Raw genomic sequence first — 26,021 nt, 5'->3', positions numbered from 1 at the left:
TGGGCCGCATGCAGCTGGTGGGGGCTGTGCGTCTCGTTCCCAGCGGGAAAGTCTACAAACAGCTCTTTGAGGATGAGGTAAAAAAAAGAAATGGGTAAAAGCCAAGTGAGTTAATCATGTTGGTCAGGGCTGTTGAAGTGGTGACCTCAACTAGAGGTCAGTTTCAACCTTTCTGGTTTCTGTCTGTTTTAGTAGAAAATAATTGTGTTATCGTGAGCATATGCTTTCTAACATATCTACTGGTGTTCCTGTGTCTTCACTGTGTATCAAGATACATGAACTAAAGGCAGAATCGTTATAACACAGCAGTAAAAGATAAATTAAGGGGCACAGTAAGCCAGATCCAGGCATTTCTCACACTGCTCTTGACTTTCCTTGTAACCATAAGCTAGGCATACAATCCAGATCGCTTCAGTTTTCCTCTCTGAGGAAGGGGATATCTTTGTTTCCTATTTTGAAAATAGGATGAAAATTGTTATGCATGTGCCAAGCAGTGTTAATTATTTTACCTTTCTCTTCTGCTGCCTTTCCCCCACTGTTTTTATCAATTATTTTGTTATTATTCCCTGTTCAGTAGGTTGGAAAGAATTCTAACCATTTTGGTTATGGTTCTTTGAAGGTTCGCTTAGTACGCTCTTTGGATGAAGTAAGGAAAAAGACTAGGTTTTCTCCAAAGCGTGAAAGGCTCGCTGTGGTTAGGGATTCAAAAATTTCTACTGATGCCAGGCTACTACCATGTTACCAGCAGCAGAAGTGCGTTGAAAGAACGCCCTACAATGACTCTGCAGAAAAGCCACCGTCATACAGGTAGAGAACAGAAGCATAAAAACCCAGTTATACGTTTGTGACTGTAGGTATGAAGTTGTAAGGTTTGCACTGGGAGCGAGACACTCCTGAATTCTTGGTCACAGCACTAACAACTTGTAATAGACTGTCTCCTTGCCAGATGTTATTGAGTATAATGAGCTGCTGCCTGTTAAAGTGCAGATTAACAGGCTATTATTTGCAATGACATACATATTGTATGGCTTTTCTTTTAAAAAGAAATTGTATGTCTTTTTTGTTCAAAGCAATCTAGATATAAGCCCAGTCTGATATATATTTTTGAACTATATTTTAAACTGTGTTAATGGTTTACACGATAATGCAGCAATGATTATGTACTGAGAAAGAAAAGAAATTAGTGCGTCCATCCTTTTCACCTGAACTCTTCTGCTGAATAATGACACCCTTATTCTCACTTCCCCCAAGGAGAAACACCGTGCCCCAGCTGATGGGAACAGCAGTGGGCAGATAAAGGCTATTTCCACATTTCTAGCTAGTTCTTACTTAACAGTTCATAGATTTTTTTACCTTTTAGAAACAGTATGTTTGTCTTTGTAGTTTACATGTATTAAATGTAGCATTTATTGCTTTTTATGCCATCATAGCAGATTTGAGGTTGTGATCAACCCAGCATAGATAGTTACTCAGTCCAATTCATCTCAGAAGAAGCAATGCTAGTTCTTTGAACTATATTCTTTTAAGTTAGAATGATGCTTATGTTCACTTAGATGTTACATTTTGCCAATTAAATTGAATGTTATACCGACTGCAGATCCATACTCTTATGTATTTAGTACAAATCAAAGCTTTAGTCTCTTTCTGTTTCAGAGAAGCTACAACATTTCCAAAGGCTTGGAAAAGTGTAGATGTAACTGCAGCTGAGGAAGTCGGATCCCTACCTGATTTTGTTGGTAAAATTTATTTCCCTTAATGTCAATTATTTTAATTTGTGTTTTTAGGAGCCACCATACATATAATGGTTTTAGCTGAACAAAGTATAAAATCAAGCTCAGAAACGACCTGACACATTTTTGATGATTTGTAAGTAATTTTGAAAATGAAGAGTCCACTCATAGAAAAAATGGTTGTAAAATTGTCAGTCAGTCACAGTGTGTGTTTAGATGATAAATTCCAGTTATGTAAGCAGATCTCATTCTTGGAAATTGCAATTTTTTGCACCATACCTGAACTTAGTTCATAGCTTCCATGCTTTTATCCTTCTGAAAATCACAAATTAATAAAATCAAAGGAAATTTTAAAATGTGCTTTACTGTTTTTAACATACATTTGCGTAGATTTCCCTTCCTGTGGAAAGCTGTCACGCACTGTAATAGCTGCACAGAGGTCACAGTGTGGACTTAGTGATTCATTGTGCATGCGTTATGTATTCTGCGGCAACAGTTTCAAGCTACATCATCCTCATTTCTTTCTTTCTTGGCAGTTCCTGAGGAAACGAGGAGTAATATCTTGGAACGCCTGTCAGAACACCGGCGAGGCCGACATGATGTAGCACTAACCTCAATGTATCATGAGCTTGCCTGCATTGCCAGGGTAAGACTGGATTTTGTAATCCAGATCATCTGGAGTGCTACACTAAGGTCAGGGGCCTGATATTCAAAAGATCAGACTGACTTCCCTACCTTTCTAGGAGATGGAACCCTTTGTTTTGGAGCCTGGAAAATTCCTTCTGACAAAACTGATGGAATCTGATAGAAAAATTGAACTTCTGTTTAAAAAGATGGAGTTTGACATTAGCCTGGAAGGTTTCTCGATTGAAGTAAGGCAGCTAACACCATTGTCTCATCTCCAGTTATTTGTACCTGGTCTGTGTAACATAGCTTCTTATGTCTTGCTGTATTTTTAAGATACAAATACTTGTTTGGGTTTTGGGGGTTTTTTGTTTGGTTGGGGGGTTTTTTGACATTTACTATTCAGTGAGATTGTGAGTAAATCCTTCTTGCAGGGTTTGGAAGAACAGTGGAACATCATCCATCAGGAATCCTTGACCAGAAGGAAGTGGATTAGGGAAATGGATGAATCCTTAAAAAAGGTTGAATGGACTCGAGCTGATAAAGTGAGCTGTAGTTTTAACAGCTGTTAATTAAGCATAAGATTATTATTTGCTCGTAATGCTGGATGCAAAGCAAAGAATAGCTTGTTTCCACAGGAGTCAAAGAGGTCTGCCAGGAGTTCTGTTGTGTAGGTGATTACTGTCTTTTCACCAATAGATCATTCTCTTTTTATACCCGCATAATCAGGAGAAGATACTTCTTTTCCAGTTACAAGGTGTTTGTTTCTTCCACAATTACCTGTAGTAAAGATGCAAGGAATATGTGAGCTGCTTTTATTCTTCTGCAGGGTCATTTAGGTCAAACTGCCAACAGGTCTAATGTTACTTTGTTGGGACATACCTACCCTGCAGCTGAGAACACGCACAGATGTGCCTTAGCTAATTTTAGTTTGGGTAGGCTGGGTATCAGTAGCAGACGTGCTACAGTTATGTCAGCTCCAGCCAGACCTGTAGAAGTCATTGGACATCACAGTAAATGTTTGGGTAAATAAATGGATAGTCCATAAGGAAGTTCTTGCTGCTTTGTCCTTGTAGGCAAACTAAAGCTTTCTGTTATACCTGTCTCGGTTTGTCCTCTCTTTGTAACGTAGGCACGATGAATAGGTCCAACGGTAGCACCAGTAACTTTTCTGTTTGATTAGTTATGAAAAATACCAGAGATGACCATGCTTGCTTAAATTTTGTGTCTGATTAAAACAACCACTGGTGGACTTACTACAGATACTTGAAAGGAAGTTGATTTGATTTTTAAATTCAGATTGCAGCCTGTCTGCAGAGCACTCAATTATCACAGATAATAAAGGGAAATCAGTTGAGTAGTAAAAAAATGGAATGTTTTAGTTACTATTTTTATGAATTATTAAAAAAATGAGTATTTAAGATATTTAAGATAGGTATTTTAAGATTCACTTCTCAATGTGTCTATCTGTCAATTGAATTTATTTTAATGGAAAAAAATTGTCTTGTTCATATCATTGCTTAACTTGAGAAACTGACATTTGAGTTATACAGATTTTTTTGTTGTTCTTTATTCTTTTATTGCACAGATAACAGATGTACTGAGGAAGTATACTGTGATACTGGAGGAAATTTCCTTCTTCTTGTCAGCTGATGTTTACAGGCTCATAAATGATGAGGCCATGGTAAATCTTTCATACTGAGTCTGTTTTACCTGTGAGAAGACAGCAATCTGAATATTTTTTTTTTAACTGAAATTAATTATTTCTACCTATCAGTCACTGCAATATAGGAGTTTTCTGTTTTGCAGCGTATTCTTTATCATTTGTATTCTTTTTCCCTCGTATTACATAGCACAGGTAGGGGTTTTTTTGCATGTTATAGGCTGTTTTTATTCCTGTTTTTATTTTTTAATACACAGATGATTAACAGAGCGCTGTTGGCTAATCAGAGGGCAATTGCCAAGCTGTTCTTTAATCTAATGAAATCAGAGATGAAGAGGGAATTATCACATCGATTGAAATGGCAAGATAAACTCAAGGATTGGAAGCTCATCCAAAAGAACTATGTAGTTCACGGTTTCAGGTCAGAAACTTTACAATTGTATTCTGGAGTATGAATAACACAAAGTGACTAATATTCACTTGTGTTTTCTATAAACAGTAATATTTTATAATTTTTCCATTATAAAACTAAAAAGCTAAAAGAACTTAGCATTCCTTTTTTACCTGGTATGTATAAAATATATTTTGTATTTGTATTTCAAACACGAAATTTTCCCAAACAGATATTTACTTCAATGTATTCTTCCATCCTACAGAGAATTTATGGCAAATGAAGAAATACAGAATCCCCCAACTGTGAAAACAGAAATGGAAAATATGATAACGGATCAGATTTTACTTAGTGAAAGGAGACTGGAGTTTTTGCAGCAGCTTGGGTATGACAAAAGAGAGAACAGGAACAAAGGAAAATAGAATTCTTTCTAGAGTTAATGAGGGACTTGACTACAAAATGCACTTTGCTCCCTTTCAGTGTGCCATTGTACAATGCAGCAGTAAGGCAGGGCCTAAACTTCTTTTGTAAAGCTCTTTTTAATGGAAAAAAATGCATTCTTGGTTTTTGGTGCACCAGTTACACTAAATAGGGGGAGATCAAGGGTAAGTAAATCTTACTAACGTTTGAAACATAGTAGAAGGGGGCAGACAAGGATGGGTAGATAAGTAAAAATTGGTCATCTTGTCAAGGCGTTATTTCTGTGTGGGAGTTTAATTTGTATAATAAATTAAGAAAGGAGTCTTGACAGAAATCTAATGCTGCTATGTTTGAATGACCATCCTTGACAACAAGAAGGTCATTTGGGTGCAATGCATTGCAATATTTACAGTTTTTCTTTTACAAGGTATGTAGCAACAAGATGGATTACAGTTAGTTCCTCGTCAGTAAACAGTGGCCTTGAAAAACAGCAGACATCTTGTTTTATCTTCATTGCTGATATGTCTGTAAATAAAATAAAGCACAGTAGTGTGGTTACTCTGATTCATAATGTTATCCTTTAAGAACTGACTGGATTATATTTGAAGATATCTTGACTCTTGCTTCCTATTTTGATAGTGATTTGTTGCCTCCAACACACACGAAAGCTGAGCTAAATGAATGGTACAGTTCTTTGGTGAATTTAAACAAAAGTATAGGTAAGTTGGGAAATCATACAAACAGTCTGGAATTCAAGCAATTCTTTGTCTCTTTTTTCCAGGCAGTAATGAGTCAGACGGTTGCTCTGAAAGTATATGTTTGCTATATTCTTTGTTCCGTGTGTTTCCATCTGCCTTCTAAGTTGCTTTGAGCTAGCAATATGACCAAAATAAGCTGTCTATTGCATCACCTCCCTTTTGCTAGCACAAGCATTTTTGCATGGTGAGATCTAGCAGGAACTGACTTGGTTAGAATTAATCTGGGGAAAAGAGAAGGTTAATTTTAATGCAGATCAGTTCTCAATCATACAAAACCACTCCTTTTTACCTCTTGGAGAATGAGAGGGGAAGTATTTGAGATGCTTCCTTTCCCTGAGTCCTGTAATGTGCCTTCCCTCTGTGTGTCTACCTTCTCTTTCTCCAGAGCACGTCCTGTCTTAATGTTTGTAGGCTGTATAGTAGCAAAGAAGTTGCTAGCAATTGTAAATAACTCACTACTTTTAAGCATAATGATAAAAAGATTTGTATTAAACCAACTTATTTTATTGGTTGATAATGTCGTACAAGTGTGAAGACACTACTGGGATATATCACCTGTGCTGAGAGTCAGCACAGGTCCCCTGTCATGTTTCCATTTCGCACTGCACTGTGAAATACAGAAATCTTTACAATGGTCTGTTCTTCCATATCCTTCAGATACCCACAATGTGCAGTGTATGATGAAAATTCGCATGCAGTATGAGATGGTCCAGGAAAAATGTTTGGCAGAAGTGCAGTTACGCAAGGTTAGTATCATAGCTTTGTGAATTCTTGGAAGGATTGTTGGTAACAGTGTACAATGTGTTGTGACAATAATACGGGTTTGAGGATCCACCAAACATTGAGATAACACGTGAAACTACTTTTTAACCTCTGTTTTATTCTATTAGAAAACTTACTGTCCATTTTGTTTCACAGTAGATTGTGGTATTTGTACTGACGTGCAAAAGCAGTAACAAATGCCAATAATGAAAGGAGTACTGTCCCACATTTAGGCAGAGGACTCAGGGGCAGAACCCTCAGTCTTTGTGCTGAATCTGTCTTATTTGGGAAAGAAATTCCACCTCTCTGCCTCAGTTTCTCCCTTTGTGTCCAAATAGAATTCTACTGTTTACTAACAGAATGTGAGATCTAGGGAGTTGAATCTTTCTCTATCCATTCACAAGAAAAAAAGAAACATTAAGTTTAGCCATATGCTCTAAAAGCCACACAATATTTGTTATATTATATGCATGTCTATAACTTAGCATTCTTTTCATTTAGAATAACATGTTGAATTTGAATGTTTGCTCAAAAAAAGAGGCTGAAGACATTGTGAATTCTGAGTTACTTCAGTTGACTGAGAAACTACAAAGTCAGTTTGAAGAAGAACTGGAGCCTATGGATGTACGTTTATTAGGTCTATTTTTATTACTCTCTGGGAGTAGGCTGTTCTTCCTGCGCTACTGCCTGAAATGCCATACGCATCTTAGGCTATTGATGTCACTTTAGAAAGAGGTCCATGATGTCAGTGAACATCTGCCCCACAAATAAAAAAAGTTTGGTGTGATTCAAGGAGAAGAGTTCATAATTGTTTGGTTTATATTTACAATAGGTTGTCAGGGGTGAATTAGGTATAGCCCATCCTGCCTGGAGGCAGAGGGATAGATTTAAATGATCTCCCAAATTTCTTTCAATCCTATCTTTTATGATTCCGTACATGAAAATGACTGGGCAGTTGTTCCTAAAATGATGGATGGCTAGATACTTCAGGGCATATGCAGAACTTAGTAATTCTGTGCTTTGCAGTACCAAAAGTTTTGATACTCTCAGCTTCGAGAACAAAATCCACATTCTTGCCCAGTTTACTTGAACTGTTTTTTCCTCTCCAAATAGAAGAGACCATGTTGAATACTGATAGTGTACTTCCAGACAGCCTTTTATCACACCACATGTCCCCTTACTCATTTATCTCACCTTCCAGCAAACAGTTTAGTAGTAACATTTTCACTTAAATGTATTTCTTTAGAGAGACTTCAAGGAGCTGGCTAAACAGAATGAGCGGAATTGTAGAGACTTGTACAGCTATTTTCAGGAGGCCATGGGTCTCTGGGATGTCCATCAACTCAAACTGTCCCAGCAGGAAGGTGAACTTCAGAAGAATTTAGATGAATGCAGATCAAAACAGGATAACTTAATACAGGTATAAACATAAAACCAAGGATGTGGTATGGTGTAAAGAAAGGACTTCTTAATGCAGAGAACCCTCTGAAATTCAAAATACCTGATATAAAATTTAAAATTTAATCTTTGACATTTATACTGGAATTTCTACAGGGTAGTGTCAGGTACCTCTTTTGGTAACTGCTTGATTCACACTTAATGTACAGTCAGATCTTATTCTTGATATGGCAACGGTGATAAAGATTATATTTTATGTATTAAGTGGCTGCAAGTTTCTATTACTCACAAGATCTTGTGCAGGTATAGAGTCTTGTTTGTATGTCAAGTTCTCATATTATGGGTATAACATGCAACTTGGGGTGGCAATGTCAGAGATGTTCATTACCTATGAAAGATCTTCATTGTAGATGAGTTTTGGTAAGGTAGCTTCCCTTCTTGGTGTAGAATACAAGTACATAATTAAATTATTTGAATCCTAAATAGTTATGAAGCATTTTAGTAATTATTAAATCATTTTTACTGGGTTCCTTTTATGTGGCCTTAGATTATGGAGGCTAATCTGGATGTAATTTTGGATAAAATGAGAACAGCGAGCTCTGAAGAAAAGCTGAAGAAATATTTGGAGAAGGCCCTTTCTTCTTTAAATGGCATTAGAGCTAGGTATGAATTTTGTAGTGCAAACTTAACAAGTATAGCATATTTGAATGTTGGTTGTACTACTTGGATCTTGTTTATGCTGTAGTGTGAAGGTGTGGAAAAACGCTGCTTGCTAATTCTTGTAAGAATGTAAAATAAAATAATTTGGATATTGAACAAGGTTAAGGCAAATGATAGCCACATTTTAGAAGTAGGACTAAGGAAGACTGGTATCGTTTAAAAAAAATACCAGATCATTATTCTAATGTAGTATACCATGTCATCCATGCCAATGGGATAATTATTTGTTCAGAAGGTAAAGGTAGTCGTTCAGATTCTTGAATCGCAGGGATCGGAAAGTAGGTCTGTGCCATCACCTGTGCTCACAGATTTGATCACTTTCAAAGTTGCAAGGACTAGAATTTACTAATAACTTTCACATGGCCAAAGTATATATTTCGGTAATGTTTCTGTTACAATTCTCATGATCAGGCATTTACATCTTTAAAAATCACATCAAAATTGGCACATACCATTCTCCTTGCTGAAGATCTTAGCAGAAGGTTTGAGGATTAAATCAACAGAGAGGAAGCAGTTGTAATTTCACACCCAGAAGGTCTTTTCTGTCTGTTAGATTGGAGGCATATTGGAAGAGTGGTGTCGACCTGAGAGGCAGATGCACACACCTCACACTGTAACTGTCTTTAGAGCTGTTGATTCAGTACTCTTTATAGTCATTAGGACAATTTAAAAAGAAAACCCAAAGGTAATGTACCTTTATTAGGTGAGTGAAAATACAGTGAGAGGTTGCAGAGATGGAATGTAATCTATCCAAACATTTGAACACATACATAAATTCCCCATAATTATATTCGTATAGGAGACAAAGCAAATGTAAATGAAAACAGGTGTGACCCTTGCTTTTTTTTTCTTGAATCGAGACTCAGCTTGAACCATTAGTTTTCATTTCCAAGTAAAATGAAAATAAACCAAAACAGCTTCAGTCACAGCTGAGCTTGATACAGAACTAACATGAAAGACATTAATTTGACCTCTCACTTCTAATATTCCTTATGTAAGCACAGGTCTTGAATGGTTTCCCTTCCAAAATGAAAGCTCTGAAATACTTCACTGTGAATATTCCATAACTTGTGTGCATTTATGTGTTTGTGATGAACTAATCTCTACTAACAAGCCAGGATGTGATTGTATTCAGGCTAAACAAATATAGTACAATGTTTAGCCTAAAGTTTTTATGAGATTGGTCAAAAAGTTATATTTGGAATTAAAGACATTGTAGTCACATTTCATTTTATTTCTATATATACTTGAGTCTCTTAAACAGTGACTTCAAATTTGACAGGTATGAGACATTCAACCAAGTTCTAATGGATCAAGTAATGGCTTACCCAGAAGCTATTTTGCGGGAATTGATTTCTTACAGTATATCCATCAGCCAATATTTTAATGTAAAGGAAATCTTCAAACAGGTATAAAGAAAACAAACAACTTCTGGTTTAAAATGTTACTGTTGTATTAATTTTTCATTTTTGGAAAAAATTACATTAGCTTTAAAATTTAAATTATATAAACTAACACATTGTTTTGGCCATAGGACTGAAGTGCTTTTGGTAGAAATAGAGGGGGGAAAAACAAAACCTTTCTCTGTCCCATGCTTCTAACTCTGTCCTTGTTACAAACTGCATTTCAGCAAATTGACTTGCCTTTTAAACAGGAAACTGCAAGGTAACAAAATTACATTAATCAATTTGAGTGTTATACCTTCTTTAGAAGATAAGTGATCCATTCAAGACTATCATATCTTATTGAAATATATTTTGAGAAGTAGTATGAATTTCTTATAAGCAAGCAAATCCTTATTTTTAAATTGTTGTTGTTTTGCTTTTAGAACTTGCAGGGAAAGATAGACTCTGCATTTCAAGATCAAGGTAATACCTCATTGGTACAAACAGGTGTTTTTACTTGCTTGTTTTTCAATCTGTATTTCTTTGGATTGTGACCAGTAAGACTCTTCTTTTACTGAAAAGAACTAGTTAAGGCTTCAGAAGCTGAATGTTTGGTGGAGCAGCAAGCTGAGACCATTGTACAAGAAAATGAAGGAAAGCAAAAGATGGACAGTTGTCAACGAGAAAATGAAGAAACAAACACAGCTGAGAACAAGGAGATCTTTGCACAGGAAACTGAAGAAACAGAGGAAAAAGAAGATGGGGAGAGTATTCCTCATGAAAGTGAAGAAACTGAGCATGCACAACAGGGATTGAGCTTTACACAGGTAAGTGAACAAGAAAATACATTTGAAGATGAAGGAAGTCTTCCACAAAGTAATGAGAATAGGAAGTTGTCTTTTTGATGAGGTAAGTCTAAATTCCTTAAAGTAGATTAGATTTAGTTTGTACACAAAGCATGCAGGAGTCTTTATTGTTTTCATTTCTTTCTGGTCTATTAGGGCTTTAGATCCTTTTTATGGGCAAATGAAGTGTATAAAACAGTTTACAACCATTCCTTTTGCACTGCTTTTACCCCTGTAAAAGCCTTTTGCATAGAATTTTTTCTGAAGTTTCTTTCTTTCTTTCATCATAGTATTCTTAACCCACGGTGAATGATTTAAGCTGTATTTGTATCTAAGTGTGACTTTTTCAGGTCTCTAGTTACGTGAATTTATTACCATAACAAAAGCATTTTAAACATTGATGGCTTTGCCTATTGAGACTTGCAAACATATTCTCTTGTAGGAATGTTGTCCAAACTGAGAACCAGAACATTATTCTTAATACCCTTAGGATTCTGACATTAGCTTGTGCACCGTTGATTCTATGCTTATACCTTTAAAGGTAACAGATGATGATTTCCAGTTGTTTCCTAGGCTATGTTCAACAGCAGCAAGACAGAAAGCTCTGAAATTGCCATTGAGACCTTTTCCACTTCTAGTGGAAACTCTTACACTGTTCTTGGAGTTGAAGAGGCAGGAAAGACTGACATCCCAGAGACTTACTTTACAAAATATGAAAAAAAAGAATCACTTCCTATGTACCTGGAATGTGTACTTATCAAAGAAACTGTGTTTGTAGAGCTGAAGAAACGGTTAGTAGAAAACAGTTTATATTCTTTCTTTCTTTCCCTTTAGGTACTAGACAAATTTAAGCTGTTTGGAAGAAACATTAGACTAAAGATGCAAAAATTATCTAAATATTTTGATGTTATTCCTTTTTTTTAAATGATAAAAATAAGAGAAAAAAATTATATTGCTTTTCATCCATGGTGCTCGAAGTACCACACAAGCATTTACCTCTTACAGGTCATTCATATTTTACAGAAAATTATTTAGGGAGAAAACACATTACAGAAAGGCAAGTAATTTGCCCAAATTCCCTGCAGAGCCATGAAGGTAAAATGCCTGGTACTCAGTAGTATGTAGCCAGCTCAAAAACTCTACCAGTATTTTGCAAATGGTAATGAAACCATATCTTCCCATAGTCAGAAGTTAAATTCTTAGAATTAATATATTTAAGAAATGCTTATTCATTACTTACTGTTCCTCACTGTAATATTTCTTTTTTAATCATAGGATTCGCCTCTGCTTTTTTGAACACTTGGAGAAATGGTTTGCAGAGTCCTTGTCCAACTCCTGTGCATTTGTAGCTGCCAAGAAAGAGGAGCTGAATTCAGAACTCCAGCTGCGTCTTCACTTGCATCAACAAAGGCAGGAGAATATAGAGACAAATATCTACAATGTTAGAGCTGGTACTGACTTTTTTTTACTCTCAGCATTACATGTCTTCATTTAGAGGTGATCGTAAGTGGACCAAAATCTGTTTCAGCCTCAGTTGACTCAGTAGTAGAGGACAATAGGAAGCAGTTGAGTGTGTCTACTAATTCCTAGTATAATTATGTTACTCATATTCTAAGAAAGATGTTTCTTTTCTATAGCTCATACTGGTTTGTGCTATGTAGTGTTTGGAAAACACCCAGCAGTGCCTTGATCAATGACTTGATTGTAAAAGATGTAGAACATTCAGTTTCCATTGTCAGTGTTTGTGAATGCTCATTCGCCTTGAAATTATTTATCAAGAGTTTGCAGTGTACAAAAAATTATTTTAGAAGTGTTGCAGAAAAAGAATTAGCAAGTGTTGGGAGAGATGAAATGCCAGGGCTTGGCTTTTGAATACAGGAGCGGAAGGGTTTAGCTATATGAAGTATCACTGAGTGGCTACAGATTGGCCACTAATCAGAAATCTTTTTTTGTATGAGAAGTGTCAGGTTTTTCTGGTGGAAAAATTATTTAAGACAGGATTGTTGGTCTGGAACATATAAACTAAAAAATTCTCTTTTGGGAGAACAGGAAAATAATTTTTCAATTCCATTTTTTCCTGCAAAGAGGACAGGTGCCTCTTTTGGCAGTTTTCTTGCTGTTGATTGGCTGGTTCTTGATTTATCCAACTATCATTCCAGAAGGGAGACCAAAGATGATTTCCCCCCCCGCCCCCAAAAATAGGGAGAAGTGTATTTTCCGTTAAAAAAAAAAAAAAAACAACCTTTACCTTTACTTTCGTTACAAGACTGAGAAGAGAGAGATAATGGAGTTGTCAGCAGTGACCAAAAATAAGGGAAAAAGAGGGCTTAGAGCAAACAAAAGACATTTGTGACTTGAGTGGATTAGGAGCTGCCAGGCATATATGTCAAACACAGGAGAAAAGTCAAAGAAGCAGAATCAGATGTATTTTATTGGTATCTTTTAGCTACTCTGAGATCTGGCTCGGTTTATTTTACCGCTGCTTCTGATAATAGGTTGACTGGTGGTTGTAATAGTCCACAGTAAACAGGGAATAGTGACCATATTGTAAAATTTATTTTCTTATCAGCGGAGCTGTTGCTTCACAAAGAGCGTCTAGAATGCCACTGTGCAGGTGTGGTGGAAGCTCTGAAGAAGGAGAGAGCTGAATTTCTCAAATTTTGTGATCAGCAAAGTAACATGAGCAAAAACTTACATTCACAAATCCGTGACATAGAATCTGTCTTCCTCAGTGCTCCTATGACTGAGAAGTAAGTGTGCCACTGGTGTTGCTGGCTGTGAATTTCTATTGTTAAATACTCCTGATTGCTCTCTGAGATGTTTGTGGTTTGCATTCTGAATCTATTTTATATGTCATTACCCTTCAAGACTGCTTCATGAAACTTCTAAAACATGTAAAGAATTTTTGTTTCCTTTATCTCTCCCTGAAGAAATTTTAAATCAGTACTGAATGGCCGACAATTTTCATATATTTTCAAAGTGCTGGCAGTCTTAAAGTAGAAAAGATGTTTCATCTGTTTAGATTTTATCCAGTTTACGGAACCTGTACAGTAATAGCAATTGACTAATTGGCTTGGAAGGAAACTCTTTAATAGCATCAACTGCTTGCTGGTATCTTCTGAGTGTTCACCAAAATGATCACAGTTCAGTGAGTTGCTTTCAGAATACTAAAACACTCTTGAGTTCTCAGATTTTGTTCGTGTCTTTACAGCCAGCAGTCTCTGAATCATAATGCATGCCCCTCTTTCTGTATCTTTTCCCTGTCTTTTATTATTTGTTTTTAGGTTAATTTCTTTCAGCAACAGTCTGCACTCAGAGCTACATAATCATATGGAAGTGATCCAGGTTTCCCTGAGGAGTTACCGGAACTATTTGGAGGAAGCTTTAGGAAAATTAAGGGATTCAAATGCAGATTTTCTCAAAGCTTGCAGGTATAGAGATTTCACTGGAGTGTGGTTTATAAATAGTTACCTGTTGCTGGGCTTCAGCGTTTGTTCCATAGGCATAACAGTAATATTAAAGTTTATTTTCATCTAGTTTATTTCATCTAGTTATTCGTCTAGTTTGCTATTTAAAAAAAAAAAGATTTCCTTTGTTAAGCCACAATTATTATACTGTTTTCATCACATTTGTGTTGATACGTATGTTTTAGGGCTGCTTAGCTAAAATAGTCTTTGAGAAAAGGAAGACTCATAGCGAATTGCTTTTAATTTGGTGGTTGCTTTCAGATTATTTTTGGAGGGAGGTAACTTTTCTCCTGAGGAGGTAAAGTCTTTCAGCAAGCGTCTTCGGGAAGAAAGTAAGCGTATTGACTCTTTTGAAAATTTAATCAAGAAAGATATGGAGAAAACAGAATCAAGCTGCTTGGAAAAGGTGTGCAGTGTTTCATTCTTTCAAATTATCTATTATATTGGCATATTTGATGTGATTTATAATCAGCCTGCTACCAGACTGGGTCTGTAAGACTGTTCTGTGTGGCAATTATGTGGAAAAAAAAAAAAAAAAGTAGAAATGGTGAGTTCTGTTATTTAAGTTTTGAAAAGTGAAAATTAATTAGTTTTGTCTCTTGTTTCTGGCATTCTTAAAGGCTACTGAACTTATCAATCGGTCTGAAACAAAGTTCCGTCATCTCTTTATGAATCGAGTCTTTATGGAGAAGATCCAACGATTTTTGACAAATCTACAAGTGCAAATCAAATCAGAGGTACAAACAGAAACATCAGAACTTTGTTTAAATTAATTATAATAATTTATCTTTTATTCCATTGAAGAGATTTTTGGCTGTATTCAGAGTGGATAAACATTAAGTGACTTTTTATATCCATTCAAAACCTGTTTTCTGTCATCAGCTTAAAACTGTTTTTACTACTGCTGCAGCTATGCTGGAACACTATGGTCTTGCAGCATGTTGAGTATGTACATCTGAATAGACCACCATTTTTGTATGGTGCAGTAAAGGACATGAAGTGTTGCTTTTGTGAATTATTGTTTTTAGCTTCTCCTCTGAGTACCAGTATTGAGTGTTTTTACCAGCAAGTCTAGTGGTTTCAAAGTGGAGCCTCTGAAAATCCCTAGAATGGGATTTCACTTCACCAATATCTGCTTCTGCTTTAGGTAGCAAATTCCAATTCACAGGCAGTGACGTTAAACTCTTATCTGGAGAAGCTCCGTCAGAAGATAGATGTTTGTTCTCATCCTACAGCAGATAAAGAAGTAAGTTCTAATCAGCATGAAATGGTATTTAATTTGACTTGGTATTACTTTGATTCACTGTGCATGTTTGTATAATGTATAAACTAATATTTTTGAGGTAGACTTATGTTTATACACATTTGGGGGGTGGACGGAAAGAGTACTTTACCACAGAACTTTTGCTCAGGAAGGTCGTGTACCTGTTTTCCGTTTGCCAAACAAAAATCTCAGACTCTATACAATCTCATTGCTTCAGTGTATGTGTAAATAAAATGGTGACAGAACAGAGTGAAATGATGTTGTATACAACAGTCAGCATATTTGACAAGTCTGAAACAGCTAGTATAGTAAATACCATTTGTATTATCATACCTTTCAGGCTTTGGCTTCTGAAGAGTTGTATGATTTTGCCAAAGTAGTGTTGAAAGAACTGAAAAAGAGGAGCCAGTATCTTGACTGCTTGCTAGTAAAAGCAATGAGCCCACATGATAATGTAAGATAGCATTTAAGTTCTCTATATTTTATTTAATATTGAGTGAATTTTTATGTATATATGTTTAAAAGGTTTTTCAGAAACTGTGCTTTGAATTTTCAAATGAAGAAAGATGCTGCATTATGCCAAGCTGTCCTAGACATTGTAACATTAGGTCAGCTTTTTTTAAGAGGCAGAGTAAATCTGTCATCACTGAGTTTAGTACATGTTAAAGATGCGCAGCATTACAATAAATTGCTCAGTTCTTTGCAAGAGTTTATTTTCAAGGTGTAGCACTATTCATAGATATATAGTTCATGGTTTTCTTTAACTAATTAAAAAAAAAATCAAATGTGTCCTGAAGAGATTTGTTTATTGAGCGGGATTTTGGGTTTTTTTAATTCCTTGTCTGGAAAGTTTGTCTTTATTTTGTAATCTACAGTGGATCATTGTTTTAAGGGTATATACTCAAATACTGCTTATGATAATTATGAGAATCTACTCATAACTACTTTGAAGTGTCTCAGAGTTGTATAGCTGTAACAATACTACTACTAGAACTATAAAAAAACTTTCTTTCAGCCTGTGAAGCAAAATAGTGTATGTTTGGAAGATCTGCTTTAGTAATCAGTAACTACATATAATGCTTTCAGTAATTGCCTACTACAGGGTTTCATTTTTCTTCCCATTTCAGGAGGACTTTACCCGTCTTGCAACGGATGTTACATTACAAGGTCCAATCGCCGTTGCCATTCGAACAGAGCGTGTCAGAGATGAGAACAAAGTGATGGTGATGGGGATGGATCCTGACAAATTTCCTTTGTTAAGTCCAAGCAGAATGGGGAAGTCTGCAATTGATGACTTATCAATAAGCGTTATCAAAAATTTACTTGAGTAAGTACTTGTTTGCCTAAAGGTATTTTTCTGTCATTGTCTTTATTTATATTTTGTCATATATACCTCTTCTCTTCATGAGGCTCATGATAATGCTACGAGGGGCTTCACTACAGTATTTTCTAAACTTATATTTCAGAAGCATATCAAGGTTTTCCTAAATTCATAGTTTGTATTTTACCTTTGTATATACAGAACTATTGAATATATTGTTCATAGGTAATACTACTACATGCTTTCTGATCAGCCTACCTTGAAAATTCAGTCTAGCTGAGACAGCTTTCTTTCTAAGACCAAGATTTCTAATACCCAAAAATACCTCATTGTGAGTAACAAGTGACATCTAGTTTATAGCACTATGATAAATTTTAGGTATTAAACTTCTGTCTTCTATAGCCTTATTTTAGTTAAAAGGTGATTACATGCTACATAGTTGAATGAACATACAAAGTGTGTAATTAACAGTACGATAAGTGTGCGATTTGCAAATAAATATTTTAATGCAGTTTTGCTTGTAGAAATTCCAAAATTCCAGTTAAACGATTGATTAGTCCCGTGAAAGTACTTATATTTACACTGTCAGTTGTAAAAGTAATCCTATCTGTTAAATATTATCTCAAAAATTTAACTGCACTTAGTACATGGTAGAGATAGAGAACTTACATAGTTCTCTATATAATATATAAGACAGTATATAATATAAAATAGCAGGGTATTGAATAGCCGCTTAGCTCTTTTTTTTTTGTTTCAGAATTCAGCCATCCAGAAAATGTTCAGGCCTAAATCAGGAGAGAAATGATCACTCACCTTCATTAGAACCAGGTGTGACAGTATTTCTTTTAATATATTAAATTCATCTAAGTTGTAGTTCCTAGCATGTCACTGAGCAGGTCTAGCATGTTTCAGGCCAGTGGCTTACATGCTAGCTCTGAGAGAGTTGTGCATCACGTTTTTTTCTTTGATATCTTTACTTTGCAACAATAAGAGGATTTTTGGCTCTTAACCAATGAAAGCTGAGAATTAGAATAATTTTATAAAGAGTACCCATATTTTGATAGCAAAAGGGAAAAGGAGTGGAGAAAAGAATTAGAAGTCATGAAAATATGTAGGGGATCAGGGATCCTTCTCACAGTGTATTATCATCCACTCAAAGGTGAGTGTAGAAGAAACCCCAACTGCTCCCTACCTAGTGTTCCCATTTCCTCATCTCTCTTCTCCTCCAACCACTTCCAAAGATATCCTCTCTCTCTTCTGCATTCCTAAGTCCCCATCGCAGCCAAGACTATGAATGTAGCCCATTCATTCTCCTTATGCCCTGCCTTAACGTTGTTTTAAATGTCCTCCCATCTACCAAGTATTTTCTATGACATTCCCATTACTCATGCCCCAGCGCACAACCTGTATTGTCGTTGCCACTGCTGGGTTACTTCAGTTCTGTCTGCTAGAAATGATTGTTCCTGCAGTTGTCCCCTTAACGTTGTCAGGAAACATTATAGTAATGAGAACACAGACTATATAACTATATAAAAAAAGACTTCAGTTTGCATTTATACAATGTTCTTCATCTTTTCTTCTTAAATATAAAGCAATTCTTCCCACATCAAAGAAGAATGCTCACCTAAATGTATCTGATGAAGGTCCTCAGAACTCTGCTACTTACAGCTATGCAGCTCGGACCACCAAGAAGTCATCTTTTAACAAAAAGATGCCAAGAGGAAGGTAAGACCCCTGAAAGGAGGAATTCCACTTATAATATTCCTATGCAGAAGTTTACCTAAACTTTGTCCACTGCCTGTTCTTTGAAAAATTCTTAATGCTTGTTTGTATTAGCCTTCTTTCCATCTATGCTTGTCATTTGTGATCTCTTCCCTCTTTATGTCCCATGATCCGCTCTGCATTTTTTTCTCAGATTTTAGCTGGAAAAACACTTCTTTTTTTCCTTCATCTGCTGTTGTTTTGTATTGTGAAGTTGTTGAAATATAGACTAACCCCACTCTTAAATCAATATGGCTTAATTTTCAGGTCTGGTGTCTAAATAGTATGTCTTCAGCTTAGTCCATAGATAGATGAGATGAGCTACTGTGATAGTGAAAACAACCGAAAAGTTTTGAAGAACCGTTGAGGAGAGAATCCTGAGAATTTTTTTTCCATCAAAAATTATTTTCATATAATACTGGTTTTAGAGTTACGTTTTTCCCAATTTCTATTCAGTTTCATGTCCATGATATTTAACTATCTCAAATAATCAGCCAGAGAAGGAAAATACTTGTGGATAGTTTCAAATTAATGTTTTGCCTCCCTAGGAGACAGAAATACACCACACCAGTTCTTAGTGACAAGAGATTCCAGATATTTGGAGAGAAGCCTCCAGAATCTGAGTAAGTCACGTGTATTTGCAGAAATAGAAGTTAATCTTCAAAAAACCCCTACCTATCTATCTATTTATCTATTTATTTATTTATAGTCATCAACTATAGAGTCCACCATTGAATTTTGAGGTATTTAACCTTGATATTTATGGGTCAAAGTGTTTACAGAACAGTTCCTTTTTGCAGCACAATAATAGTGAATATTAAAGTAATCCATTTTATTCTGTTTAATGTCTGAAATAGGTGGCCTCATTGGAGCCCATCTTGTACATTTACAAAAAATGGGCTGGAAAATGTAAAATAGCCTGTCTTTTGGTTATTTTCACCTCTAAGAAGATCAATAAATTTTATACACTTCACTCTTGTGCTCAATATTACATTTATATGAATAAACAAGGAACAAACTCTTTTGGAGGTGATTTTTAAATGTTTCCATTCTCCTTCTCTAAGAAAATTATCATATTTCTTCTTGATATGTGCAGTTGTACAATATAGAATTGAGATATTTCATTGGTGCTATGCAAAACTATTAAAATTAATGCCTAAGATGTTTAAGTGCTTGGGAATTTTGTTATACATTGTGTTTCAAAATACTTCCAGTAAGCAGCTAGACCCACCTTCAAATATTTTTGCTTTATCTAAAATGCATGGTAAGCTCTTAAGGTAAGTTTTCAGCACAGGAAGTTGGCTAAGATTGCTTTTTTTATTCCAGTGATGTGGAGGTGTTCTCCAGTAAGCATTTACAGTAGCTCAGAGTCCTTGCTTCTTCTGAAAAGAATCTGTACTAATGGGGGTGAAGGTTCTTAGGCATTCTGATTATTTGTGTATGCTCTGAAAAATGTATTAACATAAACCTGAACAAAATATTTGAAAAACAGTAAATATTGCCAATGTGATCATTTTACAGTGTGATTGTCTTTTTTAACAATTTTTAATTTTTAAAAATTTTGTTTGTTTTCAGTACTTTTAAGGGGATTATTATGAATATTCTCTGGACGGGTAGTAACAGCTTGCTATGCCTTGCTGAGGTAAGAAAATCCAGTGTTCTTCAGTCACTTTTGGTTTCATAGGTCTGTGTCAGCTGAATAATTTGGTTCTTTACAACGTTTGGATGGCCATCCAAAACTTATCCTTTCTTCACCAATGCATCTAATTTTTAAATAGTATTTGACACAGTGTATTTTTAATCACAGGGTTCTTTATAAATATTAACTAAGCATTTCAGAATCAGAGGAAGAAAACTGGTCTCAAATAAGAGGGTGGTTGATAGCCTTATGTGTCCCTGCTACTGTTATATGCCTAGATGTGACTTGTTTGAATGTGTTATCAACAACCTTTCTGTTTTATCTTTACCTCCTGAAGGAGTTCTACCAGAAAGAGAAACCTCAAATCACAATGCCTGAAGATCTGCCAGAGACATTTGAACATTGTGCAGAAGCGCTCAAACAGAATCTATTGTCATACCAAAGTCAGACAGATGTTTACTACAATTCCTGTCTTAGAGGTAAATTCATTCAGTTAAGACTTTTAATTTCTTGTGTACGTAATTTTTCAGTTATGTAAACTGAAAATTGCACTGATCAAGAATTATGTAGCTTGCTTAATCCATCACCCTCAGTGGAAAAACTCCAGTTGATTTTACTGGAAATTGGGCCAATATTCTCTTTTATATATGATCAACTACAAAAAGCATGGTGAAAAGGCACTTGACTAAGGTGAAAGACCTGTACAAGGTCACATCTCTTAGCAAGTATATGTTTCTCAAAGCACTGGACCTAGAAAAAGGAATGGCAGGGACAGAATCATTGTGAGAGAGTATTCCAGGTGGTTTGACCCTTGTAGTGTACATTCAACGCAGCTGAGTGGTGTTTTTTTCCTTGCAATGAATACTTCTGTGTCACATAAACACCCTGTCTTTTCAAAAAAGAATTTCAGGATCAGTTGGAGTTGTTTGAGAAGGTGCTCCCTTATGTCTCCCAGTTGGCAGTTGATAGTCTTTTAAAAGAGCACGAGCAGAAGCTCAGCTATTCCACTGGACAGATTCGGCACCTCTTCAATAAACAGCTGGAAGACTGGGAGAACGTGAAGGTATGTATCATGTACATATTGAAATGCTTGCAGCATAAGCAATGCTAAATGCATCAGCATTATAGAATATATTTTTTTATTAATCTCACTGTTTGCTTAATCATGCACTACTGAGCTAGCCACAGATTTAGTTTCTGTGTTTGCAGTTAGTCTGTGTAGTTCTTCTGGAAGCTTTGTATTTCTAGTGAGTCAATCCCTTCTCTCACTGCTTCCAGCATTGGGCTGCCTCTTTATAATCTTGTACAGCTCTGACTGTCATCTATGTGTAAGATTGTAAACTTTTTAAGGGGTGTGACTTTGCGGCATGGCTATACAGCTCATACTGTATGGGTGCACTCATTTGTAGGTATTATGACATATGGATAAGGAAATATCATTATTTACTATCTTTCAAAAAAGAGGTATATTTTGTCTGGTAGTATCAGAACTGATAACAGAATCATAATGGAGATCATGCAGAAAATGTTACAGAGTAGTATCTTGACATTTTGTCCCTCTGAGTATTAAGTTAAATTCAGGAAAAAATACAAATATAAAGATATAAAAAATGTCTTGTTTACCACTTAGTAGGAGAGATTATTATTTGTTGAAAACAAAACCCAAGGTGAGATCAGAGGCCCTGTTCCCCAGCAGATAGGCAATTTGGTATATACTGCAGTGCAAGGTTTATCTCCAGACAGCCAAGGAATACACTAAATTGTCTTTGTCTTTCTGAATACTTTTATATAAAATGTGTGGGTTTTACTTCTTCCTTATTATGACTCAATTGCACATTCTTTACTGAAGGCATTTCTTTCTGATGTATTTACTTAAAGGCTATGCACAAGAATCAGTTACATCCCTCTGTGGGGCACCCAGACAACTTACTTCAGCTGGATGCTTTGTGCCAAGAGGAAATAAAAAGGCAAAAAGACCAAGCTGATGGTATTCATCTCAACACACAGATGCTGCAGGTAATTGTAAAGCCGTTGCTTAATGTGAACTTAGATCTTACGTTTGGAAAGGAGAGTACATCTTGGATACATTTTTCTTCCCCATCAAAAGTAAACTGGAAAGTGTTTTCAGTTTTAGGCAATCCTATTCATATATCTTTTAAGTTATGTATTAGCAGCATTAGATCAATATATACATAAATGCATATGCACATGTACACGCGCATAGATTTATTGTGGAACTAACTGATCTTTTGTATCATTCATAGAACATACTGAGGAAGAGATGACATATCTCTTAATGGTGGAATTATTGGATATAATTCTAAATTTGGAGTAATAGTGACATCCTCTGGTTAGTTATTGTACTTGCAGATAACAGATACCTGAAAGGGTTTCTTCTGTGTGCATTTCATTAGTGCAAATAATTGACATTTTTCTACATAAGATTAAGAACTCTCGTAGAATAAGCAGAATTTTATGGGAGAGATTCAGGAATCAAAACATTTTTCCTGCTCCATCTTCTAGGGTTACTGAAGGTCAGTTCCACAGCATTAAAGCTCTCTGTTTACTTGTCTCAGTCCACTTACTCAAAATTCTGAATTTTTTAATTCCAAAATAATATGTCTTTCTCCTCTTAGCTCTGCATACACACACAGAAACACACATACCCTGTTTTAGAATAATACCTGGCCAAAGCACTTTCACTCAAAGTACCCAAATTCCAAAATGGCCTTTGCTTTGGGCAGAAGAATGCATTTACAGGTAACTGTTTTTATCAGGTTTAGATGCTTAACCCAAATACTCAGCTACTGGGGAACTATACACAGAACTCTATAGCTTTTTGTACTTTACCTTAGGCGATCAGTAGTGTTGGGAATACTGCAGAGAGGCACTTTTAGACCCTTTTATGTGCAACTTAGAGCCTTATGTCTGTTATCTACAGCTGTTGCAAAATGTCAAGGCTGGATACTTGTCTAGTTCTTTTGGAGCTAAACTAAAAGGAGAGGAGATCAAATTATCAAAGGAATCCCTCTCACTTGTCTCCAATGTCCCAACAGGACTGTGCTGTTGAGTGTGCTCAGAACTTTGTTTCCGCACTAGCTGCCTTCACTGAAAAGCTGCTTCTGGAATTAGATGAAAGTATCACTATTGATGATATACAAGTACCAAGTAAGTAAAGACGAGATTGCTTGTTCAGGCCTCCACTTCCTTCTCAAAGATTGCAGCAGACTTTCCCTAGGAAAAGGAGGCTTTTATATGCTATAATACTTTAAATGGAAAGATTTGAGTCATCGAGCATGCAAAGCTGTTTCTTGAAAGTGAAGAACATCTAGCTGCATATAGTTACTTCAAAACAATGGTATTACTGCCATTGTTTTGTTGCTGCTGAGTCTATCTTCTGTTATCTCCCAGAAACTGAAATACCAAGAGAGAAGACATCCACTTTAATCCGTCGTAAACAAGCTGGACTTCCTCTAGAAATCTGTGAAGTTAAACAGTTAATTGAGCGTGGGAGCAGGTAACATTTGAAGATACCGAACGCTGTTCTATGTAATTTCTCTAAACTGGTATCAGACACTGTCCTCATAGTTTTTTGCTGCACTTGTTGAAACTGCTGAATACTATGCTCATCGTTACTAATGTTTATGGGTGATGGGGCAGTTTATGGCAGATGATTTTAAAGAAAGAATAGCAATGGATCCAAATAAATAAAAGTGAATTATGTATTGTATTGTAAAGCAATACAATTTCAATATTATTGCTGTGCCACTTTGCTGGCCACTATTTATCAATTCAACACTTTCAAATCTGTGAATATACTGTGTATTTTCACTCAGAAGATATGAATTCTATTTACTCTGCAGAGTAAATAGAAGTTTTAAAAGAAAAGGTGGTTGTACTTAATAAGGTAGTTTTTTGGCTAATTCTTTTGTGGATATTAAAAAAAACCATTTAGTCTTTTGCACTTTAAGTAAAAGTAACATGAGTTAGAATAATCTGCTCTCTTTTTTAACTTTCTTTCTCATGTGGCTTGTTTATTTCGTTTTTTTTAAAGGACTTGGCCAGGAATACCAATTACTACTCTTACAGATAATTCAGACTATATTCTTTGCAGAGAAACTGCATCAGTTACAACAGCTAAGACTACACTGGGCCATGTAGCAGTGGTAGAAGCAAGAGATGCTGTATATAAGGTTGGTCTGTGGGAAAGGACTGTGAGTGGGGCTGCTACTGTTGTGGATTTGTTTTTTTTAAGAAGGAAATTATAGCTATGTATAAGTTTTTAATATACACAGCATTTTCAGATCTTAAAGCCGTATGAACTCTGTGTATAAATCCTCTCTTGTGTCCATTTCTTTGTGATGTTGTCAGAAGCAGGCAGAGTTGGTTTCTCAGGAAGCCCTCTCATTAAGATACACTATAATGGGGAACTGTTGCAGCAGAGAAGCATGGATGGTGTCAGAAACAGGACACTTCGTGCATTTCAGCAGCATCACAATTCAAAAAGTAGATGCTGCCACAATGCCATTTCAATACAGCTTGCTTTCACCCACCCTTCTTTCTAAAGCTCTAACCTTAGATCACAAAGGCAGATTTTTCCATAAAAGGTGAAGGTCTGTAAGATACTTACATCCTATCTTATATCCTGAACCATCACAGATCATTGTTTCCACCATAAAAAAGATCACTCTTTCTTCAATAATCTTGCTAGAAGAATGAACACATTCCAGACAACTCTAAGACTGACTTGCACTGATGATAGCTTGCGAAACAGTAGTGTTCAGCAATTAGGAGAATATTCTTACATTAAATCACTTGGAAATAAATGGTCAGTGTTTATGCACCTGTCCTGGAAAGAACTGTACTCCCAGTGAACTGAATTAATTTTTAAAAAATATATACTTTTAATAGGGAAATGAAAATACAATGTCAACAATGGCAAATGCCATCACAACTATAAATTTGCATGAGTGTTTTGTGTGTCTAGTTTTGGTACCTAGCACCTGGTTACAGTACAGTTTTGAAGTGAACATAGTTTGTCAGCAGAGCGTGATATAGTAAATGCATGCCACAGAAATATTTTCCTGAATGTATGTTGCAGTAAAAATACAGTATTTTATAATTTGGAGCATGGACTCTTTAATAAAAGTGTCTTGAGGTTTTCATGGTAGTCTACAAGTTTCTGTTAGGGTGAAATACCTTTTTAGCAGCTTTGTAATAGTTCAGTTCATACTTGTGACTTAGGAAGTTCCGGCAAGAGCCAGAGTGCATTCTGTGTTTGAGATGCACGCTTTCCTCTTCTCTAGAGAAGGCAGCTCTTTAATCTTAGGAGCTAATGGAAGTGAGATTAAGATCTTGCTATTTTAGCAAAATTATTGCTGATAATTTAGTTTCAGAAGTCTTTAAAAGGAACATGGAAGGCAGTGAATAATTCATTGTTCATATAGTTCTATTGTGAAAGGCGGAAAATAAGTGGCCTGTATGCAATCTTCTGACACAGTGGATCAGGACCTGGATTTAGGCAAAGTAAAATTGTATTTCATCACTATCAATTCTGTCCTTCATTATTGTTGGTTTTGTTGTTTATACAGAAATACAAATGTAAACTTGAGCAGCAGTTTGCCCAGATCAAGGAAGAAAGTACAGCTCAGCTGCTGACAATTCAGCGTTGGGAAGATTGGTGGAAACGATCCATCCAGAAGATTAAGCAACTCTATACATGAGATTAGTCAAATCTTGCTGATTTCCTTCTGATCATTGTTGACGTAAACTGACAAGTTTGTACTAATGTCGGTGATGTTATTGATTTAGTCCAACAGAATTTTCTTTTTTTTTTTTTAATTTCTGTTGCACTGAACAAGTGCAATGATGAA

At 35.8% G+C, this 26,021-nt stretch overlaps 1 protein-coding gene across 1 annotated transcript; it reads left to right on the top strand.

Moving 5' to 3' along the window:
* Positions 1 to 8: 8 nt before the first annotated feature.
* CCDC180 (coiled-coil domain containing 180) lies at positions 9 to 25,871 on the top strand. The gene is made up of 37 exons (XM_059828939.1): positions 9 to 77; positions 620 to 807; positions 1,654 to 1,736; positions 2,267 to 2,376; positions 2,474 to 2,602; positions 2,789 to 2,899; positions 3,943 to 4,038; positions 4,275 to 4,438; positions 4,674 to 4,793; positions 5,468 to 5,547; positions 6,244 to 6,332; positions 6,850 to 6,972; positions 7,595 to 7,768; positions 8,294 to 8,409; positions 9,749 to 9,875; positions 10,295 to 10,334; positions 10,434 to 10,678; positions 11,270 to 11,487; positions 11,972 to 12,147; positions 13,266 to 13,446; positions 13,981 to 14,127; positions 14,425 to 14,569; positions 14,784 to 14,900; positions 15,311 to 15,409; positions 15,768 to 15,879; positions 16,547 to 16,754; positions 17,506 to 17,576; positions 18,341 to 18,473; positions 19,058 to 19,132; positions 20,085 to 20,151; positions 20,486 to 20,627; positions 21,051 to 21,211; positions 22,027 to 22,164; positions 23,205 to 23,316; positions 23,560 to 23,665; positions 24,203 to 24,341; positions 25,740 to 25,871. Exons 1-37 carry the CDS (start codon positions 9 to 11, stop codon positions 25,869 to 25,871), a joined length of 4,743 nt encoding a protein of 1,580 aa, XP_059684922.1.
* The last annotated feature ends 150 nt before the right edge of the window (positions 25,872 to 26,021 follow it).

Source organism: Gavia stellata, chromosome 24 (genome assembly GCF_030936135.1).
Source record: "Gavia stellata isolate bGavSte3 chromosome 24, bGavSte3.hap2, whole genome shotgun sequence".
Lineage (NCBI taxonomy): Eukaryota > Metazoa > Chordata > Aves > Gaviiformes > Gaviidae > Gavia > Gavia stellata.
Note: the sequence above shows the minus strand (reverse complement) of the source record. Positions and strands in the feature narration are given on the sequence as shown.

What these genes read in the sequence shown, in the direction of transcription:
- CCDC180 (XM_059828939.1), top strand. Translation starts at nt 9, where the DNA reads ATGCAGCTGGTGGGGGCTGTGCGTCTCGTTCCCAGCGGGAAAGTCTAC. An exon ending in AGCAATGAGCCCACATGATA is followed by an intron (nt 15,880 to 16,546) that starts ATGTAAGATAGC and finishes CATTTTTCTTCC; the next exon opens with CATTTCAGGAGGACTTTACC. An exon ending in GAGAAGCCTCCAGAATCTGA is followed by an intron (nt 19,133 to 20,084) that starts GTAAGTCACGTG and finishes GTTTGTTTTCAG; the next exon opens with TACTTTTAAGGGGATTATTA.